At 42.5% G+C, this 26,281-nt stretch overlaps 1 protein-coding gene across 1 annotated transcript in view; it reads right to left on the reverse strand.

Annotated features, from left to right (window-relative positions):
- Nucleotides 1-26,281, reverse strand: part of LOC145356565 (dynein axonemal heavy chain 17-like) — an 811,195-nt gene that overhangs the window by 385,184 nt on the left and 399,730 nt on the right. The window contains exons 38-41 of the mRNA XM_080209339.1: nucleotides 21,634-21,791; nucleotides 18,913-19,051; nucleotides 13,899-14,126; nucleotides 3,207-3,344 (exon numbers count right to left, since the gene is read on the reverse strand). Coding sequence (XP_080065465.1) covers nucleotides 3,207-3,344; nucleotides 13,899-14,126; nucleotides 18,913-19,051; nucleotides 21,634-21,791 — 663 coding nt within the window. The remainder of the gene's footprint in view (nucleotides 1-3,206; nucleotides 3,345-13,898; nucleotides 14,127-18,912; nucleotides 19,052-21,633; nucleotides 21,792-26,281) is intronic.

Below are 26,281 nucleotides of genomic sequence, written 5' to 3' on the forward strand. Positions count from 1 at the left end.
CATGGCCAATACACCTAACTAGCACATCTTTCAGCCAGTGGGAAGAAACTGGAGCACCTGGAGGAGAACATCAGGCTCCACAAAGAAGTGACCCAAGCTGGGAATCAAACCCAGACCTCTGGCGCTGTGAGGCAGCAGTGTTAACCACTGTGCCACCGTACTCTTGCCAACTTGGATCTGGTGTGTCCCATGCTTGGGGACCATGAATTGAATTGTTTTTTGGAATAACCAAGGAGATGTATTAAGAATTTGCTCTGAGCATTTGCTTAGTAACTCTGAGAAGGGAGCGATTAAAAAAAATGCAGGCCCCCCCTAATGACATTCACGTGCCACAAAAACAATAAATAGCAACAAATATCATATTGAATGAGTGGCCAACCCTTGTAGTTGATACAAAAGCCAATGGCCAGTATCTTCTGATCTTTGCGCTTGGCTAGAATTCTCTGGTCCTGCTGCAGTGAATGGATATTTGGCTGAGCGGCAAATTCATCATTCTCGCTGGCAGTGGACATGAATGGCTGGAAAAATTTGGCAAGGGTCTTCCATAGAATCCCACGGGGGTAATGTGGGTACAATTGGCATGCCCTGCACCTGAGGAAGCATGCTATTTTTGCAAATTCCAGAGATCAAACTTGTAGACATGTGTAGGAAGTTAAAAAAAAGTTAATAGCTGTACCAAACAGTGCTCAATAACCTGTACTTTTAAGGTGTGGACTGCAGACTGATATTTATGATGATATTTGTTGCCAGGAATAAGTCCAAAGCCAAGTCTTTGGGGGCACTTGCCACTTCTGTTGTCACAGGCATAGTTTTGTATACTGTGGCATTGAACTTCTTTTCCTGCTGAGAAGGCGACACTGCTGCCAGAACTGCCTTTCTGTAAAAACACACTCTCCTTATGCATTCCTCCTCAAACAGTTGCTGGTACAAATTTGAGATTTGAAGACCTGAATTGAGCATGAAGACCTTCTAGCTCCCTTTCTTTTCTTTCATGTACCCATCCCCCACAAGTGTAACTTTATGTGATCTTTGCTCCCCCTTCAGCAACAGTGGTAACCCAACCACTACTTTCACGATAAACAAAATACTGTGGATGCTAAAAATCTGAAATAAAATCAAAATAAACTCAGTAGGCAGCATCTGTGGAAGGAAAACTAGAGTTTGACTGTATCACTCTTCTTCAGATGATGCCAACCTGAGTGCTGGCAGAAGCCCTTTAAGTGCATTGGACTGTACAGGCAGCTTCAGCAATAGCAATGGATACTGAAATTCAATTATCAAATTGTATGCAAAAGATCAACCACTGATTCACCTTTTATATGGTTCCTTTTAAATAATGTATAAATTGTGTAACCTTGCTGATTTATAATGCCTTTTGAATAAGAACCTATTCAACAGCAATGTGACTGATCTATATTCAGTAGATTGGAATGATGTGCACTAGCACTTCTGGTTTGAATGCCTTCACACTCAAGACCTCAGGTCACAGGTAAATTTACAAAATATGATGTGATATCACTACTTTACTTATAAAACTGTAATGCATGCTTGTCCCTCTCAAGATGAGGGACATTAGGATTCTGCCTGATATTTTGTACAGGGGAGCTGAAATTCTATCGTCAGAGAAGACAAAAAGGTTATGCAAGCATGTCACTCCATTTATACTGCCCCTTTAAATTCTGCTGAAGGAGGGCCATACACTAATTTTCTGCCTGATGGCATCTGTGAATCAAACTGGAGACGTCCCTGTAATTATGTCCATTACATTCTTAGTTGTTCTCAACACAACTATTAGAGCTGGGAGCAACAAATATTTACTTGGGAGGGATTTTAACCACAAAAAGAGGCAAGTGGGATAAAGTTTAATGCAATAAAAATTATAACCCTACTCAAACTCACCTATTTCTAGCTTTGGGACAGGAAGGTGCAAAGGCAACCAATTTATTTCAAGGCGTAGGCTGGCATTTTGAATATGATAATGAGACTGCAAGTCTCATTGTTACTCATCTTTTCTAATTTATCTCTGTACTGCCAATCTTTCTCAAGCCTGGAGAATCCAGCAGCTATAATATGAACACTGCCAGATCCAGGAGGGAAATGCCTTTACACTTATCTGATGGTTCAGGTGTGTCTGCATGCTGCAATTATTTTACCATTTAAATAATAGTCCATTTTGCTGTTATTCATAGCAAAATGGATGACCTCACATTTACCAACATTGTACTCCATCTGCCACACCTTTGCCCACTCACTTAGACTATCTATATCTCTTTGCAGACTTTCAACGTCCTCTTCACACTTGGCTCTGCCACTCAACTTAGTGTTATTTGCACATTTGCTATTTCCCCCATCATCTCTTTTAGTATCTGGGTTGCATTCCATCAGGGGCCAGGAGACTTGTCTATCTTTAGTCCTATTAGCTTGCCCAACACTACCTCTTTCGTGTTAATGATAGTTTCTAGGTTCTCACCTGCCATAACCTTATCATCAATTTTTGGCATGTTATTTGCTCCTGGTTTTCTTTCCCTGGCACTCTTGCACCTTCACTGGAACCTGGGCATTGCCCCCTTACACCTTGGCACTATCTATTGAAAACTTGATGCTCCTGCCCTCCCACCTTGGCCCTGCCTACTGGAATCCTGGCAACCTAGCATTGCCCGTGTTGCCCCTGGCACTGCACTTAAGCACACTGGTACAGTCTCTGACCCTCAGCACTGCACGTCTTCCCCTGGGGACTTCCCCCCTGGTATCCTAGCACTGACTTGGCACTGAGCACTTTGGTACCCAGCTACTGCTCCTTGACACCCCAGTACTTCCTCCTTGCACCTTGACACTGCCCTTAAAACTCTGGCACTGCCCCATGGCACCCTGGTAATGCCCCCAGCATTTACCCTGACATTGCCACTGGCATCTCAGCATTGCCCTAGCATTTCCCTGGCACCTTGTCATTCCCCTAGGCACCCTAGCATTGTTCCTAGTACCTTGGCACAACCCCTGACACCTTGGGATTGTCACTGGAACTTACCTTGGCACAGTCCCAGAATCCTAGCACTGCCCCATGCCAGGATGTCTGGGGACACTGCCAGTGTTCCAATTTTATGTCTTCACACATTTAAGCAAGTGGTTGACCACATTATGGAGGAAGGTCTTATTTAAAATGAGAAAATCACTGCTTCATTACATCAAGCATTTCACACTATACTTACCTGCGATTTTCCAGTTCCAGCATTGCCAATAACAAAAACTGAGTGACGTACTTGAAGTATTTCCTCCAGCTGAATTACTTTCAGAACAAAACTGTCTTCAGGTTGCAGGTGGAGTTCTAGTATTGACTGCTTAACAACCTATAAAAACATGGGAAGATCCTGCCTGTTAAAAGACTACCAAAAAAGCTGACAATGAGTTATAAAATCACAAGCGTGAACCTGTCAAGCAGATCCCTCCAGGGGCGCAAAAGTCAGTATAGCCTCTGGGGAAAGGGACATGCCTAGGGCGGGTCCGAAGTGGCACCTCATGTGCAGACATTCTACTAAGTTGTAATTACAGTTTATTTATTAGTCACAAGTGAGGCTTACATTAACACTACAATGAAATTACTGTGAAATTCCCCTAGTTGCCACAGTGCGGTGCCTGTTCAGGTCAATTCACCTAACCAGCATGTCTTTCAAACTGTGGGAACAAACTGGAGTACCTGGAGGAAACCCACGCAGACATGGGGAGAACGTGCAAACTCCACACAGTGACCCAAGCTGAGAATCGAACCCAGGTCCGTGGCGCTGTGAGGCAGCAGTGTTAACCACTGTGTCACCTTGCCACCCTATTACTGGAAGCTCCACAGATGCTGTCGGGCTTGCTGAGATTTTCCATCATTTTCTGTTTTTGTTTACCATCTACAAAATGCACTGCAGTAACTCATCAAGGTTCCTTAAACAGCACCTTCCAAACCTGCAACCCTATCACCTTAAAGGACAAGAGCAGCAGTTGCATGGGAACACACCCACCTGGAAGTTCCCCTCCAAATCACCCACCATCTTGATTCAAAAATATAATCCTTTCCTTCATTGTCACTGGGTCAAATTACTGTAATTCCCTTCTTAACAGCACTGTGGTCTTCTTACAACAGATGGATTGCTGAGGTTGAAGAAAACAGCATACCATCTTCTCAAGGACTACTAAGGATCAACAATAAATACTGTTTTGGACAACACTGTCCACATCCCATGAACAAACAAATAAATAAAAATGGTGAATATACCTCATACCTTGGTTGGTATTTCTCTCAAAAGGCAACAATTGATGTGAAATATGTTTGGGCATAGCCCATTTAAGGAAATGGGTCATGTGACCTCAGGTGGCATGTGCACTGCTGGGATCTGCCCAGAGGAGTCTGCCTTCGTTGGGAATGTGGAGTGACAAAGTCTTAAGTGAAGATTATGTTCCCTGACACCTGCCCGTGGGTAGTTATTGAGAGAGAAACCTCAGTTCAACAAGATTTAACACTGACGACAAAGGTTATGTGGTTTCAACAGTCTATCAGTAAAAGATAGGAATCTTCAAAAAGGACCACCGGGAGCTCCAAGTGCACTGAAAGTAGGAAATACTCGGAGCATTGGTAATACCACAAGGGTAAGAGGGCAATGTGTGAGGCAGCGAGTCAACGTAAAGAGTTGTTAGTTTCCATAACCATCGCTGGATCGGATTCCAGGCAACCAAAGGGACTTGGATGTCGGGTGTGGCAATACTGAGTACTCACGGAAGAAGTGAGCAGCAGCTAGCGCAGGAAAACAGGTCTAGTCCAGGGACGGGAAAACCCCTGCAGTCCATCCTGAGAATTGGCGGGAATGTTCAGGTCCATTGTGACACTCAATGAAGATGCTAAGTGGTGAAAGGCTTACATCAAGTGATTTAATATTTTTAATAAGGTAGCAGATGACCTCATGGTGCCAGTCCTTTTGGGCACAATAGGAAATAAAACTTCTGAGGTTTTGAGAAGCCTGCTGCAACATGAAAAGCCAACAGTGAAAAGCTTTCAAGCATTCTGCATGGTATTAGAGGGGCACTTTGCGCCGAAACTGCTGCTGATTGCCACATGGTTTAGGTTTTATAAGTGGGACCAGATAGAGGGCAAGAGCATTCCCAAATATGTGGCGTCCTTGAAGAGCCTGGCAGAGCACTGTGATTTGGAGCTTTCTTACAGAATTCATTACGGAATCAGCTTGTATGTGGCCTCCAGCAGGGAGCAATCCAGCAGAGACTGTGGGTTGAACAGCAGTTGGATTTCAAAAAAGGCGTTGGAGATTGCAGCCTCGTGGAACGGGCTGATAGGGATGTGACACATTGAGGCAGCAGTGCCAGGGTGCACAAAGTGGCAGAGATACTGAGGAGCCAACCACAGACCAAGGAATGCTGCCTTTGTGGTCGAGGGGGTCAAACTGAATCCAATTGTTGGACAAAAGGAGCTCAGCACTGGAACTGCCAGCAGACAAGCCAAATTGCTTTTAAAATTTTAAACAACGAGGAGAGCAGGAGTGCAGTCTAAAACAACAAGTGGAGCAAGAGTCCAGTATAAAACAGCAAGGACATCTTAGAGTTCAGTTTAAAACAGTGAAGAGAGCCAGAAGTCCTTTACAAAACAATAAGGAGAGCCATGAACCCAGTTCGATTCAGCGAACAGAGCCAGGAGTCCAGTTTAAAACAGCATGGAGAGCGGGAGTCCAGTTTTAAAGAGTGAGAAGAGTGGCAGTCCAGTTTAAAACAGCAAAAAGAGTGGGAGTCCCAGTATGAAACAACGAGGAGAGCAGGAGTCTAGTTTAAAACAGCAAGGAGAGCAGGAGTCCAGTTTAAAACAGTGAGGAGAGCGAGAGTTCGGTTTGAAACAACAAGGAGAGCGGGAGTTCAATTTAAAACAGTGAGGAGAGTCATAAGTCTAGTTCAAAACAGCGAGGAGATTTTTTTAAAACTTAAATTCTTTACTGCCAAGGAGTGTCTTCAAGAACTCCCTCCACAAGAAACACGGACATTTATTGCAGTCCTACTCACTCCACACTCCAAACGACAACTGCATGGCAGTCTCCGGGCAGATCACACAGCATACACAGGGGCATCTGATCCATTCCCTTAAAGGGTTACACTTCAACATATATAAGAATGTGGTTACACTATTTAAGAAAGGATGTAGAGATAAGCCAGGGGACCACAGACCAGGGAGTCTCATGTCAGTGGTAGCAAACCTACTGGGGAAAATTCTGAAGAAGAGAATCCATCTCCACTTGGAGAGGCGAGGTTTGATCAGGAATAGTCAGTGACATGCACTTTCCACCAAAGTGAGTCATTTCACACTTCCACACATATAATCCATCTGCTATTTTGTTGTTCTCTCAGTTAACCTGTCCATGTCTCTTGCAGGCTTCTCTATGTCCCCCCAAAAACTCACCTTTCCACACACCTTGTATCATCTGCAAACTATGTCATTTAAAAAAAATCATTTATGGGACATCGGTGTCACTTGATTACCCTTGAGTGCCTTTCTAGGGCATTTCAGAGGGGAGTTAAGACTCAATCACATTGCCATGGGTCTGGAGCCAGACCAGGTAGGGGTGGCAGATTTCCTTCCATACAGGGCATTAGTGAACCAGATTGATTTTAATGACAATTGACAATGGTTTTATGGTCATCGTTAGACTTTTAATTCCAAATTTATATTGGATTCATATTTCACCATTTGTCTTGATGGGGTTTGAACTCAGGTCCCCAGAGCATTACCGTGGGTCTCTGGCTTAGTGGAGTAGCCATGATGAGGAGATGCTGGCATTGGACTGTGGGAAGCACAGTAAGAAGTCTCACAACAACAGGTTAAAGTCCAGCAGGTTTATTTGCTAGTACTTGCTTTTGGAGTCTCAAGCTCCTTCATCAGGTGAGTGAAGAGTTCTGTTCACAAGCAGGGCATATACAGACACAAACTCAATTTACAAGAATAATAGTTGGAATTCGAGTCTTTACAGGTAAACAAGTCTTAAAGGTACAGATAATACAAGTGGAGAGAGAGCCAAGCACAGGTTAAAGAGATGTGTATTGTCTCCAGCCAGGACAGTTAGTGAGATTTTCCAAGCCCAAGCAAGTCGTGGGGGTTACAGATAATGTGACATGAACCCAAAATCCCAGTTGAGGCGGTCCTCATGTGTGAGGAACTTGGCTATCAGTTTCTGCTCAGTGATTTTCCATTGTCATGTGTCGTGAAGGCTGCCTTGGAGAACACTTACCTGAAGATCAGGGGCTGAATGCCCGTGACTGCTGAAGTGTTCCCCAACAAGAAGGGAACACTTCTGCCTGGTGATTGTTAAGCGGTGTTCATTCATCTGTTGTCATGATGTCTGCATGGTCTCCCCAATATATCATGCCTCAGAACATCCTCTCCTGCAGCGTATCAGATAGACAACGTTGGCCGAGTTGCTAGAGTATGTACCATGTACCTAGTGGATGGTATTCTCCTGTGAGACGATGGCATCCGTGTTGATGATCTGGCACGTCTTGCAGAGGTTGCTGGAGCAGGGTCATGTGATGTCGTGGTCACTGTTCTCCTGAAGGCTGGGTAGTTTGCTGCGGACAATGGTCTGTTTGAGGTTGTGTGGTTGTTTGAAGGCAAGAAGTGGGGGTGTGGGTATAGCCTTAGTGAGATATTTGTCTTCATCAATGACATGTTAAAGGCACCAGTGAAGATGTCGTAACTTTCTCTGCTGTTTGTTTTCTTTTTTGTCTTCTGAGGAGGTCGGTGCGGTTTTTTGCTGTGGCATGTTGGAACTGTTGATCAATGAGTCGAGCGCCATATCCTGTTCTTATGAGGGCGGTTTCCAGCGTCTGTAGGTGTCTGTTGTGATCCTCCTCATCTGAGCAGATCCTGTGTATACGTCCATAGGGGATGGCTCCTTTAACATGTTTAGGGTGGAAGCTGGAGAAGTGGAGCATTGTGAGGTTATCCGTAGGCTTGCGGTACAGTGAAGTGCGGAGGTGACTGTCCTTGATGGAGATGTTTGTGTCCAAGAGTGTAACCAATTCCGGAGAGTAATCTATAGTAAGTCTGATGGTAGGATGGAACTTGTTGATGTCATCATATAGTTGTTTCAATGATTGTCCGCCATGAGTCCAAAGGAAGAAAATGTCATTCATGTGTCTAGAGTATAGCATGGGTTGAAGGTTCTGTGTGGTGAAGAAGTCTTGTTCGAACCTGTGCATATTGATGCTGGCATATTGAGGTGCAAATTTAGTCCCCATGGCTGTTCCATGTGTCTGGATGAAGAACTGGTTGCTGAAGGTGAAGATGTTGTGGTCCAGGGTGAAGCGGCTGAGTTGTAGAATTGCAGCTGGAGATTGGCAGTTGTCAGCGTTGAATACTGGGGTAATTGCAGCAATACCATCATCGTGTGGGATACTGGTACAGAGTGCTGAGACATCCACTGTGAAAAGGAGTGCTCCAGGTTCAACTGCTCCATGTGTGCTGAGTTTCTGTAGGAAGTCCGTAGAGTCGTGACTGAAGCTGGGGAATCACATCCGTGTTGGAGATCTTTACTGCCTCCTGAAAATACACAAGGCCAACACACGCGGCCATCCCATCGTATCAGGCAATGGGACCCTGTGTGAGAACCTCTCCAGTTATGTCGAGGGCATCCTGAAACCCACTGTACAAAGAACCCCAAGCTTCTGTTGTGACATTACGAACTTCCTACAGAAAATCAGCACACATGGAGCAGTTGAACCAGGAGTACTCCTCGTCACAATGGATGTCTCGACATTTTACATCAGCATCCCTCACGATGACGGCATTGCCTCTACTCAATGGCAACAATTGCCAATCTCCAGCTGCAATTCTACAACTCATCCGCTTCATCCTGGACCACAGTGTCTTCACCTTCAACAGCCAGTTCTTCATCCAGACACATGGAACAGCCATGGGGACCAAATTCACACCTCAATATGCCAACATCTTTATGCACATGTGTGAACAAGACCTCTTCACCGCACAGGACCTTCAACCGATGCTATACACTGGACACATTGATGACATTTTCTTCCTTTGGTCTCATGGTGAACAATCATTGAAGCAACTATATGATGGCATCAACAAGCTCCATCCCACTATTAGACTGATCATGGACTACTCTCTGGAATTGGTTGCACTCTTGGACACGTGCATCTCCATCAAGGACGGTCACCTCAGCACTTCACTATACCTCAAGTCCACGGATAATCTCACAATGCTCCACTTCTCCAGCTTCCATCTTAATCATGTTAAAGAAGCCATCCCCTACAGACAAGCCCTCCGTATACACAGGATCTGCTCAGATGAGGAGGATCACAACAGACACCTACAGACGCTGAAAGACACCCTTTTAAGGGCAGGATATGGCGCTCGACTCATCGATTGGCAATTCCAACGTGCCATAACGAAAAATCACACTGACCTCCTCAGAAGACAAACAAGGGACACGGTGGACAGAGTACCTTTCATTGTCAGTACTTCCCTGGAGCAGAGAAACATAGGAACATAGAACAGTACAGCACAGTACAGGCCCTTTGGCCCTCGATGTTGTGCCAAGCTTTGTCTGAAATCAAGATCAAACTATCCCACTCCCTATCATTCTGGTGTATTCCACGTGCCTATCCAATAACCACTTGAAGGTTCCCACTATCACAGCAGGAAGTCCATTCCACACCCCAACCACTCTCTGAGTAAAGAACCTACTAAAAAGTCTGACAACACCAGGTTTTAGTCCAACCTATTTATTTGATAATATACTCACAAGCTTTCGAGGGACACCCTCTTCGTCAGGTGAATGGAGAGTTCTGGCCTCAGACAGAGCATATAAAGCACAGACAGTTTAGAGATTACTGATTAGAATGCGAATCTTTACACCAAACCTGCTGTTCAAGACCTGAAGTGGCTGATAATGTGAGTGGAAGGAGCACTGATCACAGTTTAAAGAGATGTGTATTGTCTCCAGACAGTACAGTAAGTGAGGTTTTGCAAACCCAGGCAAGTCACGGGGGTTACAGATAGTGCGACATGAACCCAAGATCCCTGTTGAGACAGGGATCTTGGGTTCATGTCGCACTATCTGTAACCCCCGTGACTTGCCTGGGTTTGCAAAACCTCACTTTACTGTCTGGAGACAATACACATCTCTTTAAACTGTGATCAGTGCTCCTTCCACTCACATTATCAGCCACTTCAGGTCTTGAACAGCAGGTTAGGTGTAAAGATTCGCATTCTAATCAGTAATCTCTAAACTGTCTGTGCTTTATATGCTCTGTCTGAGGCCAGAACTCTCCATTCACCTGACGAAGAGGGTGTCCCTCGAAAGCTTGTGAGTATATTATCAAATAAATAGGTTGGACTAAAACCTGGTGTTGTCAGACTTTTTACTGTGTTTACGCCAGTCCAACGCCAGCATACCCACATCATAAAGAACCTACCTCAGACATCCCTTCTATATCTCCCACCATGAACCTTACAGTTATGCCCGTAGTAACACCTACATCCACCCGAGGAAAGAGTCACTGAATGTCCACTCTATCTATTCCCCTCATCATCTTATAAACCTCTATTAAGTCGCTTCTCATCCTCCTCCGCTCTAAAGAGAAAAGCCCTAGCTCCCTCAACCTTTCCTCATAAGACCTACCCTCCAAACCAGGCAACATCCTGGTAAATCTCCTCTGCACTCTCTCCAATGCTTCCACGTCCTTCTTAGAGTGAGGTGACTAGAACTGTACACAATATTCCAAATGTGGTCTCACCAAGGTCCTGTACAACTGCAGCATAACTTCACGGCTCTTAAACTTTAACCCCCTGTTAATAAACGCTAACAGACTATAGGCCTTCTTCACGGCTTCATGCACTTGAGTGGCAACCTTCAGAGATCTGTGGATACGAACCCCAAGATCTCTCTGTTCCTGCACATTCCTCAGAACCCTGCTGTGGACCCTGTAATCCACATTCAAATTTGTCCTACCAAAATGAATCACCTTGCACTTAGCAGGGTTAAACCCCATCTGCCATTTTTTGACCCAGCTCTGCATCCTATTAATGTCTCTTTGCAGCTTACAAAAGCCCTCCACCTCACCTACTACTCCACCAATCTTGGTGTCATCGGCAAATGTATTGACCCACCCTTCAGCCCCCTCCTCCGAGTCATTGATAAAAATCACAAATAGTAGAGGACCCAACACGGATCCCTGTGGTACACCATTGGTAACTGGTCTCCAGTCTGAAAATTTTCCATCCACCATCACCCTCTGTCTTCTATGAGATAGCCAGTTACTTATCCAATCGACCAAATTTCCCTCTATCCCACACCTTCTTTCTTCATGAGCCAACCATGGGGAACCTTATCAAACGCCTTACTAAAATCCATGTATACGACATCAATTGGTCTACCTTCATCCACACATTTAGTTATGTCCTCAAAGAATTCAATCAAATTCGTGAGGCAAGACTTACCCTTCGTGAATCCGTGTTGACTATCCCGGATAGTCTTTCCAAATGATTATAAATCCTATCCCTCGGGACCTTTTCCATTAACATACCGACCACAAAAGTAAGACTGACCAGCCTATAATTACCAGGGTCATTCCTATTTCCTTTCTTGAACAGAGGAACAACATTCGCCACTCTCCAATCCTCTGCAACTGTCCCTGTGGGCAGTGAGGACCCAAAGATCAAAGGCAAAGGCTCTGCAATCTCCTCCCTTGCCTCCCAAAGAATCCTAGGATGTATCCCATCTGGCCCAGGGGACTTATCGACCCTTAGGTTTTTCAAAATTGTTAATACATCTTCCCTCAGAACATCTATCTCCTCGAGCCTATCAGCCTGTATCACACTCTCATCCTCAAAAACATGGCCCCTCTCCTTGGTGAATACTGAAGAAAAGTATTCATTCATCACCTCTCCTATCTCTTCTGACTCAATGCACAAGTTCCCACTACTATCCTTAAGCAGCCCTAACCTCACCCTGGTCATTCTTTTATTTCTCACATAAGAAGCTACGACATCTTCTCCGGAGCTTTCAACATGTCATCAGTGAAAATGAACATCTTGCCAAGGCCAGTCCCACACCCCCATTTCTTGGCTTCAAACAACCGCACAACCTCAAACAGACCACTGTCCGCAGCCTTCAGGAGAATAGTAACCACCATACCCTGCCCCAGCAACCTCTGCCAGACATGCTGGATCATTGACACGGATGCCATCATCTCACGTGAGAACACTGCAGGAAAGAACGCCTTGAGGCATTGTATACTGGGGAGACAATGCAGACGCTACGACAATGGATGAATAAACACCACTTGACAATCACCAGTCAGGAATGTTCCCTTCCATTCGGGGAACACTTCAGCAGTCACAAGTGTTCAACCTCTGATATTCAGTTAAGCGTTTTCCAAGGCAGCCTTCATGACACACGACAACGCAGAATTGCTGAGCAGAAACTGATAGCCAAGTTCTGCGCACATGAGGATGACCTCAACCAGGGTCTTGGGACCATGTCACGTTATCTGTAACTCCCACAACTTGCCTGGACTTGCAAAATCTCACTAACTGTCCTGGCTGGAGACATACACACCTCTTTAACCTCTCTCCACTCACATTATCTGTACCTTTAAGACTTGATTACCTGTAAAAATTTGCATTCCAACTATTATCTTGTAAATTGAGTTTGTGTCTGTATATGCCCTGCTTGTGAACACAGCTCTTCACTCACCTAATGAAGGAGCCTGAGACTCCGAAAGCTAGTGCTGTTGGACTTTAACCTGGTGTTGTGAGACTTCTAACTGTGCTTACTAGTGTTGTACACCATTGCCTTCCCTAATTTGTCAAGCCTCTATCAGAGAACAACCCCCTCATGTCAAGAACCATTTTCGTGAACCTTCATTGTCCTGACTCCAATGGAAGTATATATTTTCCTAATATACATCATAAATAACTGAGGCCCCAGCAATGACCCTCATGGCATTCCGTTAATCATTACCTGTCAATTTAAAAAGATCCCATTAATGTCCAGTCTCAGCTTCTTACCTGATAACCAATCCTCTATCCATGCCAATATATTTGCTCCAACTCTTCACTTATTTTGCCTATTAACCTTTAGTGTGACATCTTAGCAAAAGCTTTTTGGAAATTTGTTAAACAGTATTTCTCTTTAGTAAATCCATGTTGACTTATTCTAATCATACTATACACTTGTTCTAATCAGACTATGCTTTTTAAATGCATCGATAACTCTAATAGTAGATTCCGATATTTTCCCAACAACTGATACCTGACCTGTAATTTCGTGTTTTCACTCTCCCTCAATCATGAAAGGCAAAGTAACATTTACCAACTTTCAGTCTGGGACTGGTGGCAAATTAAATGAATTCTGGAAAAAAATGCTCATCCACAATCTCTGGAATTAATAACCCAAGGGTGCAGGCCACCAAGCCTCATGGATTTGGTGCATTTAAATCCCATAAATTTCTCCAGAGCCTTTTTGCTGTTGATATTTTTTAAAATTCGCTTACTCTTTTCAGCCCATGGTTTATCTATTTCTGGAACAAAACTCGTGCCTTTTACTGTGAAAACAGATACAAAGTATGTGTTTCATCCTTTTCCATTTCCTCATTCCACATGATAATTTTGCCTCTTTCTAATTCTAATGGATTAATGTTAACTTTAGCTTCTCACTTCCCTTTTAGATACTGATAAAAGCTCTTCCAATCTGTTCATATTGGTTCTAATATCTGGAATGGTTTTAATGATGTGTATATGAATCTGTACATAGATATGTGTTACTGACATCATCCGGTACCATTTTGCAAATCATTTGAAAACTAAACACATGAACTGTAGCTGATCTATATAATTACATTACCTGTTCAAAATCTAAATCTCTCTTCCTTGGCACATCTAATGCTGGGAATAGATCTCCTATAAGTCCCATAAAAACAGGTAAATCATCTGTTACTATCTTTGGAATATTAAAATCTCTCAAGGCTCTCATAAGAACCTGATCTTCAGGACGAGTTGGATCACCTCTTTTTAAAGAACCAGCCACAACCAATACAGACTTAATAGCCCGCAATCCCCAATCATAGTGATCCTGTAAAATAAAATGATATTGTTAAATATTTGGTGTCATTTTGCGAAACCATTAAAATGAGTAACAGTCTCTGTTTCGATTGAGCTCTTAGTCACCTGCCCATGTATTCCTTTATAATATAAAAAGACCTGAGAACATCCTCAGTTGTGTGATGTCAGTATAACTGAGCTCAGTTGGATATATATGAAACAGATAGCAACTCAAAACTCACCAATGATGAATGATGGGCTGTCAGCAGCAATAGGATTGTACTCCACCATAAACTCTAACCTTATGGCATATCCCTCACTCTAGCAAGCCAGGGAGCTTACCCTTGATGAATGGTGAATGTAGAAGGACAACCATCAGACATATCTTACGTCAATCCGGTGAAGCTTATCACAGAGCTAGATGCATGCAGAAACACTGTGGGATAAGTGATCTCACAATCGATCAGATTAAACCTCTGGAGTCCTGGCATTTACCTTTTTTACATTTCTTCATGAGATGTGGGCATCACTGGCTAGACCAGCAGTTGCTGCTCAGCTGCCTTATTCTACTACAGAAGTCCATGTGTTGTAAGAACACCTACAGTGCTCTGCTATCTCGTCTTTTAATGGTTCTTTCAAAAAGCTTGGATTGAATCTGTCTGAACAAGAAACTTCATTGTCTTTTTCTTTGATTAATATTTTATTTTAAATGCATTTACTTTATTATTCAACTCAGCATTCATTATCATTGCTCCCTGTTCTATCAAAAGGAAATTGGATAAGCATTCGAGGGAAATAAATTTGAAGCATCGCAGAAACAGAGCAGAAAAAAGGGACTTTCTGGATTGAGCTACAGAGTTGGATGACGTGAAAGACTGAATGGTCTACTTCTATCCTGAAATGATTCAATGAGTGTAAATCTTATTATATCTGTGACAATTGTATATGAATTTTTCATTTGTGGGATTTTCTGCCCCTGCCAAAATCTATGGACATTTGAATCTATGGACCACCCCCTGCATAAAGGGGCCATAAAATTCAGCATCTATCATCTTAAAATATAATTTGATATTCCTGAAGCAGTTAACATCTGAAAGAGATTTGAACAGCTAGTCAAGTGTACCATATAAATATAAAATAGCTTAAAATTACCAGAACAAGGCTAGTTTTAGTAACAGGCACTGCAAGCCCTAGAAATAATATGGAGTAGTGTTGTAATTCATTTTAGTCAAAATAGAAAAGTCAACCAGACCAAATTGCAAGCATTTTACATTGCTGAAGTAAGTAAAAGTGAATAGGTGCGGAAACATCCAAGATTTGAACATCCTCTTCCCACATGCATCAGCAGCATTCTTACCTGCTCTTGGGGCCATCTCTTAAGTGTTCTTTGCCCAATTGGAAGCCAAACCTATCAATCTGTTTTTTAGGCAGGGAACCCGTTAATCAAAATGCACAGTGGAGTTCCACAGGTTGCAAGGAAACCAGAACTTCTCAACCAAGCTTCTTCCTCCTACCCCACGGCTCATGAAATCTGTGTTTGTTAATACAGGGGCCATTGAAAACAGAGGGGGCCAGGGTCAGTAATTATGCTTTGGAAGCCGGGGCAGGGGGATGCAGGCAAAGCCTCAGAGGGGTGATAACATCTTGTAGAAATACAGAGCACACATACAAAGGAAGTATCCTTCTTTTCCTTCCATTAGCGACTGCAGTGAGTCCTGCCAAGCTGGTTGTCTTCCTTCTACCTTCCGTGGTGCACTTATAGTGGCAGAGGTGGAATTAGTAACAGTGAACCAACTAGCCACTTAAGGGCCTCAATAGGCAGGTGGGCTGCTTGATGCCTTACCCACCTACCTGCATATGATGGATTACTTGGGCATGAGCAGGAAGGTGGTGGGCTGGCCACTTGCATTATTTTGTATGCCACTCCCACACCCCAAATTCAAATACACAGGTGGCTGCCATAAAAATCATCCCTTGGTTTCCATATTGCCATTTCAGTTTTTGATTTCTTAGAAACTGTGAGCATCATTTTTGTTTCTATGCTCCTTTCTCTGTTTCTCTTTTCAATTTCCATTTTCAGTTAGGTCTGCCTCAAAAAACACTAACAAAAGATTCAAACAGAGATTTTGTCACAACACCTTCCTGTGACCTAAAAAAGCAGTGAGAGCAATTTCAATTATAGCCTTCAAAAGGGAATATATGGAACACAATGTAAACTAGATTGGAGAAATTTTGCAAGACTTTGAGGAAAGAACAGGGAAATGGGACAAATTGATGGCTCTTTCAAAGAACCTTCAGAGGCCTACAGAGTTGAATGGCTTTTTTTCTCTTCTGTGTAATTGTATGATGTTGTCTCTATGGAAAAAGCAAAGGGCTAAAAACTGAAAGAGACATAGTTAGCTGTAGATGGTACTTAATTGCAGTTAATAAATAATTATGATTCAGGAAACACAGGCATGATCTTAAATTAGGCTAAATTTGATTTGATTTGATTTATTATTGTCACATGTATTAACATACAGTGAGAAGTACTGTTTCTTGTGTGCTATACAGACAAAACATAATGTTTATAGAGAAGGAAATGAGAGAGTTCAGAATGTAGTGTTTTAGTTATAGCTAAAGTGTAGAGAAAGATCAACTTAATGCAAGGTAAGTCCATTCAAAGGTCTGACAGCAGCAGGGAAGAAGTTGTTCTTGAGTCGATTGGTACATGACCTCAGACTTTTGTATCTTTTTCTCGATGGAAGAAGGTGGAAGAGAGAATGTCCAGGATGCGTGGGGTCCTTAATTATGCTGTCTGCTTTGCTAAGGAAGTGTAGGTAGAGTCAATGGATGAGAGGTTGATTTGTGTGGTGGACTGGGCTATATTCGCGACCTTTTGTAATTCCTTGCGGCCTTGGGCTGAGCAGGAGCCATATCAAGCTGTTAAAAAAAACAAAATAATGCTTTCTATGGTGCATCTGTAAAAGTTGGTGAGAGTCATAGTTGACATGCCAAATTTCCTTAGTCTTCTGAGAAAGTAGAGGCGTTGGTAGGCTTTCTTAACTATATTGTCGGCATGCGGGGTGGGGAGGGACCAGGACAGGTTAGTAATCTGGACACCTAAAAATTTGAAGCTCTCGACCCTTTCTACTTCATCCTATTGATGTAGACAGAGGCATGTTCTCCTTTATGCTTCCTGAAGTCGATAACTATCTCCTGAGTTTTGTTGACATTGAGGGAGAGATTATTGTTGCTACACCAGTTCACCAGATTCTCTATCTCATTCCTGTACTCAGTCTCATCATTGTTTGAGATCCGACCCACTATGTCGGTGTTGTCAGCAAACTTGAAAATCGAATTCGAAGGGAATTTGGCCACACAGTCTTGGTGTATAAGGAGTGTAGTAGGGGGCTGAGAACACTGCCTTGTGGGGCACAGATGTTGAGGATGATTGTGGAGGAGGTGTTGTTGCCTACCCTTACTGATTGTCGTCTGTAATTTAAGAAGTTCAGGATCCAGTTGCAGAGGGAGGTGCTGAAGCCCAGGCCACGGAGTTTGGAGATGAGTTTTATGCTAATAATGGTGTTGAAGGCTGGGCTGTCGTCAATAAGTAGGAGTATGACATAGGTGTCCTTGTTATCTAGGTGTTGAGTGCAGGGCCAGGGAGATGGCGTCTGCTGGGGATCTGTTGCGTTAATAGGCAAACTGTCGTGGATCCAGGTAGTCCGGGAGGCTAGAATTGATTCGTGCCATGATTAGCCTTTCGAAGCACTTCATAATGATGGATGTTGGTTCTGGCGCAAAAAATGAATGATTCCTGTCAAAGCTGGCAGCATGATTTTGGACCGATCTTATGCTTCAATAGTGAAAGTTTTTATCCCCACTAAAATCATGTTGTGTTTGTGGTGTGCTCTTTCTGATACGTCCACCCCACCACAACTTAATCACCACAATCACTGGAGAGCTCCAATAAATGGCTCCCCAGCATTGGTTCCAGATCTATTCTGGGGATGGCAACGAAGAAATCTGGACCACACTTTTCAGAAGGAGTCCTGACCAGACTGCTGGCTGGTGTGCAGCAGAAGTGGGATGCATTCTATCCCTGCTCCAGAAGAAGGCCTTCCAACAATGTCACCACTTTCACATGGAATGCAGTGGCAACCCTTGTGAGTGCCAACTCATTGCAAAAAAGGACAGGACAGCAGTGTCAGAAGAATATAAATGATGTTCTTCACTCAGCCAGGGTTAGTGAACTACCTTCAGTCTCTCTCTTGACCTCAAACACTCCTCCCACCTCCAACACCATCTCTGTCCCAGCCACTTCGATAGTTGCTTTCCTCCCACCTTTACCAAACACCGTGATCCCCCTATAAGTTGCTATGCTATGCTCAGACTCCAGCTCCCACTAAAATGCCACACCTGCCCTACTTATCACCATCTTCAATCTCATAATTCCCACCTACACTCCCTAGCTATGTCATTGTAGGACAAATTCAACCACAACAAGTGTGACCAACCAGAGAAATGGCAGAGCTCAGAACCCTCATGCCCTTTGATAAAATAAGATTTCCAATGTTCCACGGTGTGTTCCACATTACTCCACCAGTATGCTTGGTCCAAAAAATACAACATGTGATCTTATAGGCAAAGAATCCCATTTTTCAGAACTCTCCGGATTTTGAGCGTGAGCAAGAATGCATAGTGAGTCTTGGCTCAAAATTCCGTTCTACATTATTACAAAAATATCTTTCTTTTTACTATACATTAATACAAAGCATCTTTCAATTTTGTATAGGAAAACCAATCTACTAAAATAAACAATGTTTTGAATTTACCTGTTTAGAAAGAAGTTCTTTACACAGTGTGTAAAGGGTAATAAATTTTCTAGCAAGCAGTCTTGCATCAATGAAACCTTCAGCAACCAACATGATTTCACAAATTAACTCGAAGTCTGGTACAACCATAGCACAGGGTCTAAAAGAAGAGAAGTGGTATTAAGCCTTAACTCTGTAAGCTTCGAAACACTAATCATTAAAAGAAATAAATACTGAAAATGCTGGAAAACATCACCTGTTATGAAGAAGTCATATTGGACTTGCAATGTTACCTCTGTTTCTTTTTCTACAGATGCTGCCAGAGTTGCTGAGGTTTTCTAGCATTTTCTGTTTTTACTTTAGATCTCCAGCACCCACAGTACTTTGCTTTCATTAATCATTGACATGCTATTCATTACTACATTTAAAAGAATAACCTGATACTAACTTTCTTTCAAACATAGTATGGGAAATTGGAAACTTAACGTCTTGACGTGAACCCAGAATTACTCAAAAGCTTAATGGGCAATTATAGCCCCAATGTGAATATTGCAATGGGAGATGCTGTAGTGTTGGAAAGAGGGTATGGGGATCAGTCAGCAGACAGAAAATCTGACAGTATCACCCAACTAATGTGTTGATGTGGCAAAAGGCAGACACTGCTCGCCAAACACGTATATGCCTAAGCAGTAAACATGTCTGGACATTTCTGTAATACTTAGATGGTCTGAATTAGCAAAGTTAACAGTGCAAAGCCGAAGCCTGATGGCAGAAAGTACTCAGGAAAAGATTACATGGAACTGAAGAGAGATAAGAAAGACAGATATTTCTTGGGATAGTAGACACTCTGCCTTGTGAACATCGGCAAATTGTTGAATGTAAAACCTAAAACCAGACAATGTTGGAATGCAAATAATGCCTTGTCTACGTGACTTGCAATGTATAAACATTACATGGTTCCTCAGCTGGAGTAGCGACAATCCTAGAGTCCTTCTCTGAGATTGAGATCTGCCAATGTATTGACTAATTAACAATTATTCTGTATTGGGTCTCTCACTATTAATTTGTATCATAATCTGCTCCAAAACATTTGCTAGTCTCTGCCTTTTGTCAAACAAAGCACTGAAACTCTATGTTCCCATGCACCATTAAGAAAATTTAAAAAATGGTAAAATTGCTGTCAATAGGCCAATTAATTCACTTAATTATATTACCATCTCATTGATGTGAGCATCTGCCTTCTATCTTGATTGCTGTCAGTAAATTGTGGAAACAATATGAAGATGTTGGATCCCAGGCCATTGTCTTTTGTTCAGATTTTATGCCCTCACTCCTGACTCCTAAAGGATTTTAAAGGGCCCTGTAAAATTCCATGACAATGTTGCCCAAAATGAATAAGTTCAAGCCCAAATATTTCTGGGAGATTGAGGCCTTGAAGTTAGATTAAGTTAAAGTTTATGGAAAATAATAATGAATCAAAAGACAACCTTGAAGAAAAGTTATCATAATATTATGAAATATATATTTCTAATCTATTGCTTTGTTTAAAACTTTATGTTGCAGACTATATATAAACTTTGGTTAGTAAAAGGAAAAGGATAATACAGTACTCTGTGATAGAATGTTAAAGAAGCATGATAACTCATTTTTCAGATAAAAAAATAAACCATACTAAAACATCACCTATAAGGATGGCAGAAAAAAGTAATATTAGTACTGAAAGGGGATTCTGAGGACAGTCCTCGGAGGAAATGAAACATTACTGGATGAAGAAGGATGAGCTCAGAGTTGACAGTGGCATCATCTTCTGGAGTTCCTGGGTAATTATCTCTTAATATGGAGATGCCGGCATTGGACTGGGGTAAACACAGTAAGAAGTCTCACAACACCAGGTTAAAGTCCAACAGGTTTATTTGGTAGTAAACGCCACTAGCTTTTGGAGCACTGCTCCTTCGTCAGGTGAGTGGGGAGTCACGGGCATTCATCCTCTGATCTTCGGGTAAACATTCTCCAAGGCAGCCTTCATGACATACGACAGCGCAGAGTCGCTGAGCAGAAACTGATAGCCAAGTTCTGCACACATGAGGACGGCCTCAACTGGGATTTGGGTTCATGTCACACTGTCTGTAACCCCCATGACTTCCCTGGGCTTGCAATATCTCAATTACTGTCCTATCTGGAGACAATACACATCTCTTTAACCTATGCTTAATGCAATCTCCACTCATTGTCTGCACCTTTAAGACTTGATTAGCTGATGAGCTGTAAAGTCTCACATTCTAATCAGATTCTGTAAACTGTGTGTGCCTTTATATGCCCTGTTTGTGATCAGAACTCCCCACTCACCTGACGAAGGAGCAGCGCTCTGAAAGCTAGTGGCGTTTACGACCAAATAAACCTGTTGGACTTTAATCTGGTGTTGAGAGGCTTTTTAACTGTAATTGTCTCTTACCCAGGGTAATATTAGAATTTTGAAGGGAGTACAAATCCCACATTCAAATTTAAACATATATAGATAATATATTTTTTAATACACAGCAGATTATCAAACCATCTTAAAACAAGAAAGAATTAGATATGGCTCTCGGGGCTAAAGGGATCAAAGGATATGGGAGGAAAGCAGGAACAGGTTGGATGATGAGCCATGATCATAATGTGTGGCGGAGCAGGTTTGAAGGACCAAATAGCCTACTACTGCTCCTATTCTTTATGTTTCTATGTTTAAATAATCAGTTATACTACCGGAACAATGCCTTCAGATTTTCTGGCAGTTCTGTACGTCCTGCATAACCTGGATTCATTGTAATGAAAATGCCAACAGTTGGGATGAGAACAATATTTTCTCCAAGAAAATTAAAGGTTTTATTCTTGTCACGTATTGCATCCTGAATACATTTCACCTGCAACAATATTGACAGAGTAGAAAGTCATTACATTTCTAAAATGGTATCAACTTTCGAAAGAACACCTATACACAATAGCAAAATACTGCAGATATTGGAAATCTGAAATAGATAATTCTGGAAATCTCACCTGGCAGCATCTGTGCAGAGAATCAGAGTTAAAATTTCAGGTTAATGACTGATGAAATGTCAATGATCTGAAATGCTAGCTTCCATTTTAAACATTTTGTCATTTATTCAGCCATCTTTTTATTTGCATGAAACAATAATTTTTGGATCCCTGAGCCCCAGATTTTAGTAATAATCAATGCCACCAAATTATCGTGGAATTTAAGACCTACTTCATTCTCTGCACAAGCACTGAAAGATCCTAAATGGAATAAGTGGAAGCTTAATTAAACTACTCATAAGACCTATTTCCAGATCCAAAAAAGTTTGGAATGCAATGGTTAAATTGTTGGATGAGATTACACAAATTAGGGCTGAAATTTTACCAGCCTCTTGGATGAACTGGGAGGTGGGAAAACAACCAAAATGGTGAAATAATAAAGGAAGATCTTAAGGGGAAAGTGAGGTGTGTGGGATTGGGGGGTGGCGGGGGGGCACGGGTGCAAGTTCAAAGCCTTCCCACCACCATGTAATTTTGCCAGTAGCGGGAATGTTGGCAGACATGAGAAAACTTACATATCCAACTAGGGAAACGGTATTAGAATAACTAATGGGGTTAAAGAAGATAAGTCCCTTGGCTTGATGGCTTGCATTCTAGGATCCTAAAAGAAATAGCTACAGAGGTAGTAGAAGCATTGTTTGTAATTTTCCAAAAATCATTCTGGAGAAGTACTGGAGAATTGGAAAATTGTGACACCCCCATTCAAGAAGGGATGGAGGCAAAAAGCAGGAAATTATAAGTCATTTAGCCTAACATCTGTTATTGAAAAAATGTTGGAATTAATTATTAAGGAAGTAATAGCAGCACATTTGGAAAATCATAGTCTAATCAAGCAGAGTCAGCAGAGGCTTCATGAAAGGAAAATCGTGTCTGACTAATTTATTAGAGTTTTACAAGGAAGTCTCAACCAGATTGGATATGGGGGAAACAGTAGATGTGTTGTATTTGGACTTCCAGAAGATGTTTGACAAAGTACCTCACAAAAGGTTAAGATATAAGATAAGAGCCCATGATGTTGGAGGTTATATGTTGGCATGAATAGGTAATTGGCAAATGGGAAGGAAACGCCCATAGGATCAGGGGTTCTTCTTCAGTTGGTGACCTGTTAACTAATGGAGTTCAACAGGGATTGGCGCTGGGATCACAACTATTTACAATATATATTAATGATTTGAAGGAAGCAAGTGTACTGTACTTGTAGACAACACAAAAATAGGCAGAAGGGCAAATTGTGAGAAGAATACAAACAGTTTACAAAGAGATTATGATAGGTTAATAAGTGAGTAAAATGCTGGTAAATGGAGGATAATGTGGGAAAATGTTGATTTTGGAATGAAGAACAAAAGAACAGAGTACTACTTAATTAGAGAAAAACTGCAGAAAGCTGCAATACAAAGGGACTTGGTGGTACTTGTGCATGAAATACAGAAAGCGAACACACAGATGCAGCAGGTAATCAGGAAGGCTAATGGAATATTATAGAACACAGAACATTATAGCGCAGCACAGGCCCTTCGGCCCTCGATGTTGCGCCAACCAGTGGAATGAATCTAATGACCCTCTAACCTAATCTATTCCAATGTTATCCATATGACTATCCACTGACCATTTGAACGCCCTTAAAGTTGGCGAGTCCACAACTGCTGCAGGCAAGGCATTCCACGCCCTTACTACCTTCTGAGTAAAGAACCTACCTCTGACATCCATCCTATAACTGTCACCCCTCAATTTAAAGCTATGTCCCCTCGTGTTAGCCATCACCATCCGAGGGTAAAGGCTCTCACTGTTCACCCTATCTAACCCTCTGATCATCTCGTATGCCTCAATTAGGTCACCTCTTAACCTTCTTCTCTCTAACGAAAATAACCTCAAGTCCCTCAGCCTTTCCTCATAAGACCTTCCCACCATACCAGGCAACATCCTGGTAAACCTCCTCTGCACCCTTTCCAATGCCTCCACATCTTTCTTATAATGCGGCGACCAGAACTGTACGCAATACTCCAAGTGCGGCCGCACCAGAGTTTTATACAGTTGCAACATGATCTCATGGCTCCGAAATTCCATCCCTCCATCAATAAAAGCTAACACACCGTACGCCTTCTTTACAACCTTATCAACCTGGGTGCCAAATTTCAGGGATCTATGCACACGTACACCGAGATCTCTCTGCTCGTCGACACTACCAAGAGTCCTTCCTTTAGCCCTATATTCTGTACTCCTGTTACTCTTTCCAAAGTGAATCACCTCACACTTTTCTGCATTAAACTTCATTTGCCACCTCTCAACCCAGCTCTGCAGCTTATCTATGTTCCTCTGCAAACTGTAACATCCATCCTCACTATCTACAACTCCTCCGACTTTGGTGTCGTCAGCAAATTTACTAATCCATCCTTCTACACCCTCATCTAGGTCATTTATAAAAATGACAAACAGCAATGGCCCCAAAACTGATCCCTGAGGCACAACACTAGTAACTGAACTCCAGGTTGAATATTTCCCATCAACCACCACCCTCTGTCTTCTATCAGCTAGCCAATTCCTGATCCAAACTGTTAAATCACCCTTAATCCCATGCACTTCTATCTTCTGCAGTAGCCTACCACGAGGTACGTTATCAAACGCTTTGCTAAAATCCATATACACCACGTCAACTGCTTTACCCTTATCCACCTCTTTGGTCACCTTCTCAAAGAACTCGATAAGGTTTGTGAAGCACGACCTACCCTTCACAAAACCGTATTGACTATCCCTAATCAATTTATTTCTCTCTGGATGATTATAAATCCTATCTCTTATAATTCTTTCCAAAACTTTGCCCACAACAGAAGTAAGGTCTATAATTCCCAGGATGGTCTCTACTCCCCTTCTTGAACAAGGGGACAACATTTGCTATCCTCCAGTCTTCTGGCATTATACCTGTAACCAATGACGACATGAAGATCAAACCCAAAGGCTCTGCAATCTCCTCCCTAGCCTCCCAGAGTATCCTAGGATAAACTTATCTATTTTCATACTCTCAAGAATTGCTAACACCTCCTCCGTATGTACCTCAATCCTGTCTAGTCTAAAAGCCTCCTCTCCTCGACTACATTGACTTTTTCCTGCGTGAATACTGACGAAAAATATTCATTTAATGCCTCTCCTATCTCTTCAGGCTCCACGCACAACTTCCCACTACTGTCCCTGACTGACCCTAATCTTGCCCTAACCAATCTTTTATTCTTGACATATCTATAGAAAGCTTTAGGGTTCTCCTTGATCCTACCTGCCAGTGGAACGAATCTAATGACCCTCTAACCTAATCTATTCCAGTGTTATCCATATGACTATCCACTGACCATTTGAACACCCTTAAAGTTGGCGAGTCCATAACTGCTGCAGGCAGGGCATTATACGCCCTTACTACTCTCTGAGTAAAGTCTTCTCATGTCCTCTTCTAGCTCTTCTTAACTCTCTCTTTAGCTCCTTCCTGGCTAATTTGTAACTCTCCAGTGCCCTAACTGAGCCTTCACGTCTCATCTTTACATAAGCCTCCTTCTTCCTCTTCACCAGAGATTCAACTTCTTTAGTACACCACGGTTCCCTCGCTCGACCACTTCCTCCCTGCCTGACAGGTACATATTTATCAAGGACTCGCAGTAGCTGCTCCTTGAACAAGCTCCACATTTCAGTTGTTCCCAGCCCCTGTAGTTTCCTACTCCAACCTATGTATCCTAAATCTCGCCTAATAGCCCCATAATTACCTTTCCCCTAGCTATAACTTCTGCCCTTCGGTATATACCTATCCCCTTCCATCACTAAGGTAAATGTAACTGAATTGTGGTCACTATCACCAAAGTGCTCACCTACCTCCAAGTCTAACATCTGGTTTGGTTCATTACCCAGTACCAAATCCAATGTGGCCTCACCTCTTGTTGGCCTATCTACATACTGTGTCAGGAAACCTTCCTGCACACATTGGACAAAAACTGACCCCTCTAACGTGCTTCAACTATAGCTTTTCCAATCGATATTTGTAAAGTTAAAGTCCCCCATAACAACTACCCTGTTACTTTCACACCGATCCAGGATCATCTTTGCAAACCTTTCCTCTACATCTCTGGAACCTTTTGGAGGCCTATAAAAAACTCCCAGCAGGGTGATCTCTCCTTCCTGTTTCTAATCTCAGCCCACACTACCTCAATAGACAAGTCCACATCAAACGTCCTTTCTGCTACCGTAATAATGTCCTTGACTAACAATGCCATGCTTCCCCCTCTTCTACCACCTTCTCTGCCTCATCTGAAACATCTGAACCCCGGGAACCTGCAACAACCAT

The sequence above is a fragment of the Carcharhinus amblyrhynchos genome, chromosome 21 (genome assembly GCF_965287045.1).
Source record: "Carcharhinus amblyrhynchos chromosome 21, sCarAmb.v2.hapA, whole genome shotgun sequence".
NCBI classification, from domain to species: domain Eukaryota; kingdom Metazoa; phylum Chordata; class Chondrichthyes; order Carcharhiniformes; family Carcharhinidae; genus Carcharhinus; species Carcharhinus amblyrhynchos.